The sequence below is a fragment of the Triticum dicoccoides genome, chromosome 1B (genome assembly GCF_002162155.2).
Source record: "Triticum dicoccoides isolate Atlit2015 ecotype Zavitan chromosome 1B, WEW_v2.0, whole genome shotgun sequence".
Classification (NCBI taxonomy): domain Eukaryota; kingdom Viridiplantae; phylum Streptophyta; class Magnoliopsida; order Poales; family Poaceae; genus Triticum; species Triticum dicoccoides.
This window is the reverse complement of record NC_041381.1, coordinates 691,913,457-691,925,826: the sequence shown is the minus strand read 5'-3', so window position 1 is coordinate 691,925,826 and position 12,370 is coordinate 691,913,457. Positions and strand designations below refer to the sequence as shown.

The following is a 12,370-nucleotide window of genomic DNA, read 5'->3' as shown; positions in this document are numbered from 1 at the left end:
ATGGAGAAACTGGACGAATATCACATCGTGTACGCGGCAAAGGAGGCGTACACAAGCTACGAGATGTACAAGCGGATCATTGACATGAGGAAATGCCTCCTTCCCCAAGAAGGCGAGGGGTCCAGCCAGAAGCAGAGAAATGGCAAGCGTCACAACAAGAAGTAGATGAATTGATGATCGTTTTTCCTAGTATATTATGCATGTAATTATTTACTTAGGTGTGCAAATGTTATCTGTAGTCACTTATGTAATTAGATGGTTATTTTGGTCATGTAATGATGTTTTATAAGTATATATGTTGTTGTTTAGTAGATACAGCATAGATGTTGTGCAGACTTAGCAAATCACATCACAAACAGATTAAACTATGGAACTCGTTGGTGATGGCTTCATTTATCACTAGCAATTGTTTACCAGCAAGCCTTTGCGCACAACACATAGCTTATTAGTAGGAATTGTCTGCTTTATTATCAGTCTTCCCACACAATTCTGATTACTGAACTGTTTGCGGGTATCACACACATCTTGTTAAGCCGAATCGTTTGTGTTTTTATAGATCATCGCAAACAGTTCGTCTGAGTGACATGTATGCCATCTATCACAAACTTCTTATCCTTGGTAATCGTTTGTGTTACTTTGGCTCATCGTAAATAGTTCATACGAGTGACCCGTATGTCGTCTATCGCACACATCTTGATCTGGGTAACCATTTATATTTTTTGGCTCATCGGAAACAGTTTGTATGGATCAATTGTATGCCACAATTCGCAAACGCAACTCTAATCTGAATCGTGCTTGATGGACAGCAATCACACATAGTTTATTTTATTGGCGACGATTTTATTACAGTACCATTTGCGATTGATGCATCACACACAGTTTGGTCGATTGGTCTCCTCTACATGTGTCGTCTTAGGACCTTTCTCCAGTAGCGCAATGAAAAGGTCTTATCCATCTACTATCAGCTGTAGTAAATTATACCCGTCTCCAGAAGCTTTAACATTTCTGTTCTTACCACATCCTTCATTTTAGGATTAAAGCGACGTTGGTGATTGACAATTAGTTTGGCATCGGGCTCCATATTAATCTTTCTGCATATTCTCTGGGACATTTCTCTCCATCGTGTTTGTCTGATGATCTGTATATTTGTACTAAATGAACTATGTTTTTTAATATAAAATGTGTGTATACTTAAAAAAGTCATATATGTTTTATAAGCGTATATAGGTGAACAAGATATAGGATAACCTACATCGGTGAATTATTTCATATTTTTCAAAAACTCAAGAAGAGAAAAGGGGGAGAGAATTTTTTTTTTTGATAAATGACTTCATTGAATTGATATATCAAGGTAATACAACCGCATCCAAAGAATGCCCGACCTCTACATAGCACCATGCACACATCCAACAAGTCCAATGCAGCCAAAAATAAACATCTTATTACAACTAATAGATCAATGCAACCTATGGTGGGTTAGATCCTAGCCGAAGATTACGCCACCATGTATGGAGGGAGAAAACATTCCTGACCGTATGCTCCAGCCATGTAGATGTCGTCATAAAAAGGTCTTTGTCCTCCAGGCACTGCAGGATAGACCAAGTATGGAGCCGTCGCGTACATGCATGGATAACCTTAAAAATCACATCATTCCTGGTAAGCCACAGCGCCCAGCATAAGGCAGCCGCCACCACAAAGATATGTGCAGAAAATTGTCTATCAATACCCCACAACCAATTGCCGAACATGTTACGGGCACTACTTGGGGATATAGATTTGAAGCTACTTGTACAATGGCCCACACTGCACGAGCAAACTTACACTAAAAAATAAGTGTTCAATAGACTTGTCAATTGGCAAAAGACACAACTCTTGCTACCTTGTCAATTACGTCGTGCCAGATTATCTCTAGCTAAGATGACCCCTCTGTTAAAATGCAAAGGAATATCTGCACTCTTAGAGGAATTTTGAACTTCCACAATTTTTTGTTATCGACCAGAACATCACTATGAGCCAATGCATCATAGAAGGACTTGACTGAAAACTAGTTGTTCTGATGCAAATTCCGCTGAAACTTGTTTGGTTTGCTTGATAGTTGAATGACCTCCAGACAATTGAGTGATTCATTTCATGCTGATGGGCGAGCCCCTAAAAGGTCCCCATGGATGAAATATATCGGTTTTCTGGTCCCAAAACTTGTTTGATCATGACTGATTATGTATGACGATCATGTTCAAGCTATGATATTGCACCATAAGTGGGGTGACACCCAGCCAGGTATCTTCCAGTAGCTGAATCTGAGAACCATCCGTAACCGAAAAAGAGCCAAATTGGAAAAAGAATTCCTTGGTCTTCATAACGCCATACCAAAAGTGTGAATCACTTGATTTTCAAAGAACTTAACAAATAGTTTTGGACTTGTTAGAATAAGTCTGAGGCACTCCGTTGATCATCCGAGGACCAAGCAATCACACGAACACGACACCGAGATTTGTTAACGAGGTTCACCGATATGGCTACATCCTCGGAGCCTGACTATGGGCGCTCCTTCCCATGACACTGCTACAATACCGCACCCGGTCGCCCTGGACACCGGCACATGTCGTTGGTTTCCCCTACGTTCCGGTGCTATTATGTTGGCATAGGTTACATCGTGTGTCTACCCCCGCTATATATGAGAGGCCTAGAACACAAGTGTCATACTAGGACAGGGCTCCACATCCTATGTAAATACGATACAACTACAAGTCCAACTGTAACCTACCTTGTACACTATATTCGACACAACTCTAACAAACTCCACCTTGGCGAATATTCTCCACCACCTTGAGTTCGTTCATGCGTCAAACTTCCATGTACATTGGACTTGAGCTTATCCCACGAGCATCGCTGCTACTCCAAGACTCCATGTGACTACACCTGCAACTTGTAGTCCCTTCTTTTCTTGACCACAGTCAACACTCGAAATTAAGTTTCACATTACTCTAGTTTGCGCTCCCAACTTTCAGAGTATCAGTCCAACGCCATCACACACCGATCACTGACCTGCGTGAAAGTGAACAACTCACATATTGGAGGTCACACATAAGAGTTACCCGAACTCAACATCACCGCTCCTTTCTTGACTGCATGTCTGAAATTTGAAGGAATTTCACCATTGCTTGTAGTCATCCCAAGTCAAATTCGCAGTTGTCTCACCACATGTATGACCACCATGGCCCGTCTCCATGTCCCGTGCATACCGCACGCCTCGCCGCTATTACCGCGTCGACCTCCACTGTCCCGGTCAAGTCTCAAGGTTTGTGAACCCACACCACTCAACCCCCACTGCAGAGTACCATCGGTCATCGTCGACCGATGACGAGTTTCACGCTTCCATCAGACCACTGGGCTCCAGTCCGAACTGCATGTCACTCGCTTTTCCCGCTGAATAGGCTTCGACTCTGTCGACTTACGCCGTAGCCCCTCAATCCAGCTCCACCTTCAACATGACTCCACGGTAGATGATCAGTCCACCCTCTCGCCCCGTCGACCTCAAGCTTTCATGTGCACCATCTTGAATCAACCACACGCCATAGTCTTGTCGAAGCCGCACAAGCCCTCGGGCCTGCGCCACGTGTTTCCACGCCCCAGAAGTCGGTCACCATCAGCATCACGCACCTATGTCGTCGTTACCGATTCCACCACCGTCTTCTGTACCAACCGACTCGCGTCGACCCGTCAGAATGACCAGTCCGACCCAGCCGAACTCGTTCGACTGTATGACACGCTTCAAGGCTCCCAAATCGTCTTCCGCGAATTTCCATCCATCATATCACAACTCCATCCTAGCTAAATTGACTTCCTGCAACGCCTTCAAGCATCCCTGTCGTGCCAACAAATTTTCACCCTTGTCTGTCATAACCCAAGATTTTCAGTTCCGTTGAACTTCTCCACCTCAAACCCGATGACGACATGGTTCTTTGTATGACTAACCCTGTGAAAAATTATCCGAGCTTCTTTCCGTGATCCCAAGTACGTGCGTACTGCTGCAAATCGAAAAGAGTTGCGTTGGTCTTCACGTGATTGCTCCCTGCACCAATTCCAATGCTGGCTTGCTTTGCCAATTTTCTACACAAGTAGTGCTCCCTGCTCCCGATGGCTTGATGGAATTTTGTTCCACTTTGACAGATTTATCTAGCTATCTCCGCGTCATATGTAGAGACTCGGTCTCCTTTTTGTCCAAAACAAAATCTCGTGCAAATGTGCAAGCCTTGCCAGCTCATTGCCCATCTTCAGCGATCCAACGCCTGGCCACCACGCGCTAGCAGCCGGCCTCGTTCAGGTCATCAGCCGCCACCCCAGCCATGGGCTGCCTGCACAGCCGCACCCCTATGGGCCTTGGGCCATCACAGTCCGGCCTTGGCAGCCACTGGCGCCCTACCTGGGCCACAAGCCTCTGCTGCCGCTCGCAGAGCCGAGCGCTGCCACTCGGCCACGATCCGATCTCGATTGCTCGATCTTGCCGAGTCGCCGAAAACTGCTGCCAGCCTGCCTGATATCCGATTTTCGTGTACTTCGCCTTGTACCGTCGAACTCGCCGATTCTGCTGCTCGCTTCCAATTGCTTCACCGAAGATTACAAGACGATCAATACATCTGCTCCCGCATCCTAACTCGTCGATGACATATCCCGTATTAGGATTGCTTCCTGCAGACTCCGTCCATGCTTTCTTCCTTCCTCTAGATCAATCTTCCACGGCCTCCGAACAACCTAGCTCATGATTTCACTTGTTAGCATAAGTCCGAGGCACTCCGTTGATCATTCGAGGACCAAGCAATCACACGAACACGACACCGAGATCTGTTAACGAGGTTCACCGATATGGCTACATCCCCGGGGCCTGACTATGGGCGCTCCTCCCCATGACACTGCTACAATACCGCACCCGGTCGCCCTGGACACCGGCACATGCCGTCGGCTTCCCCTGCGTTCCGGTGCTATTATGTTGGCATAGGTTACAACGTGTGTCTACCTCCGTTATATATGAGAGGCCTAGGATACAAGTGTCCTACTAGGACACGACTCCACATTCTATGTAAACACGATACAACTACAAGTCCAACAGTAACCTACCTTGTACACTATATTCGACACAACTCTAACAGGACTCCACATACTTGTTACGAATGATATCATGCCTCACTCCATTTAAAATTGGGAGACAAAATATGTGGTGCATGTACAACTAGTTGTGAAAAAATCCTTATTTATTTCTTGGCCCTACTATGGTAAATTTGAATATTTTCATCCCCTAGAAATTTGGCCCCAGAAATGAGTCTCCCTAGCTAGGCGAGCACTTTATTTTCCTGCCTTAGATGCAGCCATGTGTGATGTGATCTGGCAGCATGCATGGATATTTTGGACCCATGCCACATGGGCGAATGTTATTTGGATGGTGGTTAGTTTTTCCATTTTAAAGAAATTACATACTTGATCGAAGTATATGGTCCATGCAAGTCCATGCATATGCATAAGTGTAATTTTTGTCCGACAAAGTTAAAAGTTTGAACTGAACAAGGAGAACCAAGGTACACATAGGCACACAGCCAATCTCCAACTGTAGGTCTGTACAATGATAGGCTGGACTTTCTAAGATGTTTAGCTTCTTATTTACTGCGTACGCAAGGACAAGAACATTCAGCTGCATATAAGCATATATATAATAAAAAAAAGTATATAAGAAATTGGTTTCACCATTTGCCTCAAACGCACTATATTCTTTTTTCAATACTACAAAAAACTGACAAGTATTAAAACTGTTGCATAATATTGTTCGAAAAAAAAGGCATATCACTAATATGAATTAACTCCTCAGGATATAAGCTAACCTGCAACAAAATAAATCTAAATAGTAGTAGTAACTAGCATGTTTCACCCATTTTCATATGGCAGCGGCAATTTAATGTTTTTTGTGACGTTTGCCCGTGCCGCTCTTGGAGTCTGGCTGCTGCCCTCTGCCATGCTTCCTCTTCGGCTGTGGTGCCGGCGCCGCTGCGGTCTGCCGCTGCTCGCGTGACTTGTCCACCATCTTCTTCATTGCTGGAGTCGCGTAAGCCGCCCCCCGCCCGCGGCCGCCACGGCCACCAGGCGGCTTCCCCAGCGTGGCGGCGCGCTGATTCCGGTGCGAGCTCATGCCCGACAGGATGCGCGCGTGCCCAAACTTTTGGTACTGCTGCCTGTCTTCCACGAGACCGATGAAGTCGTGCATTTCGTCCTCCAGCTCCTCGCAGTCGAGGTCCTTGTGAGCGCGCGCCGAGCCCTTCATAGCCCCCAGCCGCCTTCGTAGTATCCGTCCGCCCTCGGCATGTTCTCCGCGATCAGCCGCCTCGCGTGCCGCCGCCATGTCCTCGGTTGCCGCCACCCGGAGGCGCTCGCGCTCCACCTCCATGGACGGCTCCACCTCGGTCGCCTCGACGGGCCTCTGGACAACCGCGTCGTCTCCGTCGACGGTGGCCGCCTGCCCGGTCGCCGCATCCTGGTACGTGCAGCTCACCTTGAGCAGGCCGGTGACTTCTTCAGCGTCCTCGGCCGTTGGCACGTCCATGAGTAGCAAGAAGCGCCTCTCCTCGTCGGCGTAGAGCTCGCCCACGTCCACCGAGGAAGCACGGCCATCGGCGTCCACGTGGCTGTCGTAGCGGCCGGACTTGACCTCCCGGACGCGCACGCCGGGGTGCAAGCATGTCACCGCGATGCGCGCCTCCTGCACGACGACCGTGAGGAGGCCGCCGATGCACTGCGCGAACGCGTCCTGGACGATCGCCTGGTTCTGGATGAAGGAAAACGTGCCGCCGGTGGCCTCCGCGATGGTGTGCATGGCCGCGGCGTCGTGGTCCGTGCCGAAGCCGAACGTGTGAACCGCCGGAGGCCGGACTCCCGCGCCGTTGTACCCCCTGAGAGAAGGTGGCACCAGGGTGATGTAGTCGGCGCCGTTGTACGTGTCCTGCCCATCGGAGAGAAGCATGATACTGGCGACGGCGTTCATGTGCCGTCGGCAGTCAAGCACATCGGCAGCCACACGTAGGCCCTCGCCGATGTTCGTGCCGCCGTTCGTGAAGAGGGACTCCACGGCCTGCTTCGCCGCGGCCTTCCCCGCGTCGGACATGCGCGCGAGCCGGATCAGGCGGCTGGCGTTGTTGGAGAAGGACACGACGGAGAGGCGGTCGGCCGGGCCGAGGTTGTCCATGACGAACCCCATGGCCCGCTTGAGCAGAGCCAGCTTGCTGCCGGCCATGCTGCCGCTGACGTCGAGCACGGTCACCAGGTCAAGCGACGCGCGCGCCGCCTCGGAGGACGGCGCCTTGGCGTGCACGAGCACGGCGAAGTTCTCGCGGGCCGCGCCCCTGGCCAGGGCCGGGACCTCGCAGTGCGTCCTGAGGACCACCGCCGCGGCTCCTGATCCGCCGTTGTTTTCCGCCGCGGCCTGTGCCGGGACGGTCGGCTCGTCGTCCTGGTACGCGCGTCGCACCAGCTGCTGGGACGACGACGAAGACGACGATGGCGGTGCGAGTGGGGCGTTGACGGCGGGGAGGACGGTCCAGGGCGCCTTGCAGAGCGGGCAGTCGTGGTTGCCGTGCGCGACGCTGGCGGAGATGCAGCGGAGGTGGAAGGCGTGGGAGCACTCGGCCGTGAAGCCGGCCTGGCCGCGGACCATGGCGCCGAGGCAGATGGCGCAGACGTCGGCGTCGGCGTCGGCGTCCGCCATGCGCGCGGCGGAGGAAGGTTTGGGTCGTCGCATCTGGTGCACGACGGACGGAGTACGTACGATGTTGTTGTCTCGCTGTTGGATGAAGGCAGCGCGCCCTACATACATATATATAGCGGGTCGGGTCGGTTAGGTTAGGTTACGTGGGGTGCTCGACGTACTCCGCATCCGGAAACTAAGGTTTCGTAACCCGCGCGGAAACGAGGCGAGAATATTTTCTTTCCATGCATGTTTTGTTTCTCTAGAAACTTTCCATGCATGTAGATGTAGATATATGGAAACGCAATAAACGAGGACAAAACTAGTCGTGACATGTCGTCCCCAAGGCCCAGCTGCAACCTGCAAGAAGGGGTTGGGAGCTCCTATACAGCGCTACAGGCGCCCGTTAACGATCCGGCGCCTGCAGCGCTACTAGCAAGGGCCGGCCCACTAGCGTGCTGCCCTATTTCTTTTAGTTTTTTTTTTGCGAAAATAAAAATATGAAATGAAGAAAGGTTTACAGATTTAAAGAAAAAAAAGTTCATCCATTTGAAAAAAAGTTCATTCAAATTGAAAAAAAGTTCATCCCATTTCGCAAAAGTTCATAAAATTTGAAAAAGGTTCATAGAAATTGAAAAAAAGTTCATGTATTTTTAGAAAAAGTTCATGGAACTGAAAAAAAAGTTCATAAATAAAAAAATCTCATCCATTTTAAAGACAAAATGTTCATTAAATTTAGAAAAAGTTCATCAATTTTCAAAAAAATTCATCAATCTCAAAAAGTTTACAGAATTTTCCAAAAAAAAGGTCAACAGGCGCCTAGATGGGCCGGCACATTTACGGACGCCACAGGCGCCAGTTAACAAAATGCACGTCAACTGGCGCCTGTGGCGCCAAATAGGAAATGCAGTTCTTCTTCTTCTAAAAAAAAAGGTATACTATTCATCAGCAGATATAAAAAAATGTCATCAGCAGATTCTAAAAAAATGTCATTAGCAGGAAGTTCTGGTGGAGTAAGGATGGACATCGTAAGCCTAATTGGGTTTCGCGGGAAGCTATGACACAAACAAAAAGTAATGGTGGTTTGGGCTTTAAGGACTTCGAACTTTTTAACTTGGCCCTTCTAGCCAAGCAGACATGGAGAATCTATAACATGCATTTATCACCTTTGTAACTAGAACCTAACCATATTAATTCTAGTGGAAAAGTTCACAATAGGGGATTTCCCTACTATATTTGATCAAAAAGGCATGGAGGATTCTCCAAACATTAAGAGTCTCTCCATGCAAGAATTCTGAAAAGTGTATACTTTCCTACACAAACTATTTTGAAGGAGGTTTTAGGCAACCACTCAAGTTAGGTTTGGAGGTCGATCATCGAGGGTCGAGACATTTCAAAGCAAGGCTTGATCCGACACATTGGGAACAGGGAGACTATCAACATATGGTCAGAAAATTGGATCCCTTGAGGAGAGATGATGCGGCCTTATGGCAGCAGGTCGCCCGATCCACCAAATTTCATGTCAGCATTGAAATAAAAATGAAATAGAAAACAAACTCAAAAAGGAGAAGGACAAATATCGAATAAAACAAAAAGACAAACAAATACCAAAAAGAAACCTTCCAGAAACTTGAAGATTGTTCCCCAAACCAATAGAAAGGGGGCTACATGGGCAGGATAATTACTGAACTCAACCTGCCGAACTTACCTCACGCAACGTAGCCGGTTCTTTTTCTTTTTTTAACACAGTGCAAATGCAGGCGTTCATATACACGCACATACACTCACCTCTATAACGCACACACGCACACCTTACCCCATGAGCACCTCCGAGAGACTGAGCCGACATATCATCTTGAGATTTTACGAAATGACTGTAGGCGCCTTGTAGTCGATGGAGACATCTCCTCTCCTCGCAATGAAAGCGCATCGCTGAAAATCCTGAAATAAATCCAGGATAAATGCGAGCAGCAGAATTTGAACCCTAGTGGACTGGGGTTATTACTGTCCTTATAACCATCCAACCACAAGTTGATTCGCAATGGTGTTGGTTCCTGTTTTGGCGTTTAAGGCGTAACTTATTGGTGGCAGATCATATTTGACTTGCGGGTCGCTGCCTAGCGACCCCCCCACCCCTAATTGGACTTGACCATGTGTATGTTCGAGCCGGTCCAGCTAACCGTTTCCGGTTTTGGGGAACCTTCCCAAAACCGGGTTTTTTCTTCTCTTTTTTCATTTCTCTTTTAATTTGTTTCCATTTTCCTTGTTTATTTTTTGGTTTTCTATTTTCATTTTTTACTTTTCAAATTCACAAACATTTTCTGAAGTTCGGGAATATTTTTTCAAATTGGTGATATTTTTTTCAAATTGGTGAACATTTTTTCAAATTCAAACTTGCCCATTCAAATGAAAAAATGTTCATCAAATTCTAAAATGTTCGTAAATCTTATTAAAAATCATATTAAAAATGTTTTTCAAATTCAAAATAAATTATGTCACTCTAGCATAAATTTAACCAAAACATAAAGCGTATGGATTCAAATCGGTCCCTTACGGAATAACGCATAAACTAAGGTTTAAGTTTTTGTCACTCTACCATTCCCTTATTTATTTTTTACTCCACAATGTCTTTCCTTATGTCCAAGTATGGTGAAGTGTCATGTAGTCGACGTTCACATGACACCCCAAAAGAAAACAACAACATACATGTCATCAAAATATCAAACGAATACTAACATCACATGATTACTTATGACAAGACTTCTCTCATGTCCTCAAGAACAAAAATAACTACTCACAAATATGCATATTCAATATCAGAGGTGTATTGAATATGCTTGAAGATCTGAACATTTAATCTTCCACCAAATAAACCAACTAGCATCAATTATAAGATGTAGTCAAGACTGTTAGCAACCCACGGGTACCAATATGAGGTTTTGGGACAAAGATTGAATAGAAGAGATGAACTAGGGTTTGAGATGAGATAGTGCTGGTAAAGATGTTGATAAAGATTGGTTCTCCCATGATGAGAGGATTGTTGGTGATGTCGATGGTTTCGATTTCCACCTCCCGAAGAGAAGTATCCCTGGCAGAGTCGCTCCGTCTGGGAGGAAAATTGCTCCTGCCCGGGTTCCACCTCGAGATGACAACGCTTCGTCTCGAAAGCTTTCTCCTGTTTTTTTTTCTAGGTCAAAACCCTTCATATAGCAGAAGATGAGCACCAGAGGCCAGCTGTGGGCGCCACAAGGCATCAGGGTGCGCCCAGGGGGGGTGGCCGCGCCTTGTTGCCTAGTGGGCAATTGGTGGCCCTCCTCTGGTATTTCTTTGCTCCAGTGTTTTTTATATATTAAGTAAAAAATCTCCATCAAGTTTCTGGTCATTTGGAGCTTTGTAGAATAACTATCTCTGGTGTAGCTCTTTTAGGTCCAGAATACCAGCTGCCGGTAATCTCCCTCTCCATGTAAATCTTGCAAATCAAAGGAGAAAAGACATTAGAATTGCATCATTAAGTGAAATAATGACCCAAAAACAATATAAATATCAATAGGAAAACATGATGCAAAATGGACATACCATTGGGTGCCGTGCAATGACGATGTCGAGGATGCTGGTACCGGCCGACAATTTTGCTGGAACCGACAATAGGAGGTGCTACAACCATGGCAGCAAAATGTTAGAACCAACAACCACGCCCTCCAGCAGTTTTTTTTTTTGCTTCAACCAACTATTGGTTTTGCTAGAACCATTAAGCACTTTTGTTAGAACCGGCGATAGGAGGTGCTACGACCATGGCAACAAAATGTTAAAACCAACAACCGCGGCCTCCATCAGTTTTTTTTTGCTTCAACCAGCCATTGTTTTTGCTAGAACCATTAGGCATTTTTGCTGGAATCGGCGATAGGAGGTGCTACAACCATGACAACATAATGTTAGAACCAACAAATGCGGCCTCCAACAATTTTTTTTAATTCAACCAATCATTGTTTTTGGTAGAACTATTAAACATTTTTGCTGGAACCAACGATTTTCATGGATGCGAGTACATAAGCTTTTTTCACAGTTCTTTTGCTGGGATCACAATTTTTGGTGCGGTCGGCGAGAAATTTTGCTTCAACCAGCCATCTTGTTTGCTGGAAGCATCAGGATTTTCTTTGCTATCACCATGTTTTGTTTTGTTTTTGCGTGGAAAGGCACCGCGCACTACAGCCGGAGGAACGTTCCGCCCGGTTGGAGCCACCGTGGTGGATTGGACTGTACAACCAATCCACTCAACTCCGCGTGAAGGAAATCTAGTACCAGAAACCACCACGCAACCGCCCCACCCGTCCGTCCACCCGTCAACGGCCCCTCCATCGTTATCCTCCGAGCCCGCCCACCGACACGTCGGCCCCACGCGCCGCACGCCGCACGGCACGGGTCACTGGGTCAGCACACCACAGCAGCCTGCCCGCCCGACGACCCTACGCCCACCAAAACGGAACAGAAAACCCAAAACCATGGACGCCTCCTCCCCCTCCCCCACCACCACACCTCCCACTCCACTCCCCCCTCCGCCGCCGCTCCCCCCGCCGTCATGGGCGGCCGCGCCTCCCGCCAGCGCTCCGACCACCCGCCTCCGCCGCAGCCCTCCCACCCCAAGCAGCA

The 12,370-nt window shown here is 47.6% G+C and overlaps 1 protein-coding gene across 1 annotated transcript; it reads right to left on the bottom strand.

The window, feature by feature from the left end:
* Nucleotides 1-5,749: 5,749 nt before the first annotated feature.
* Nucleotides 5,750-7,744, bottom strand: LOC119350965 (E3 ubiquitin-protein ligase WAV3-like). Its single transcript, XM_037618555.1, has one exon. The coding sequence runs from the start codon at nucleotides 7,742-7,744 to the stop codon at nucleotides 5,942-5,944; it is 1,803 nt and encodes a 600-aa protein (XP_037474452.1). The 3' UTR covers nucleotides 5,750-5,941.
* Between the last annotated feature and the right edge of the window lie 4,626 nt (nucleotides 7,745-12,370).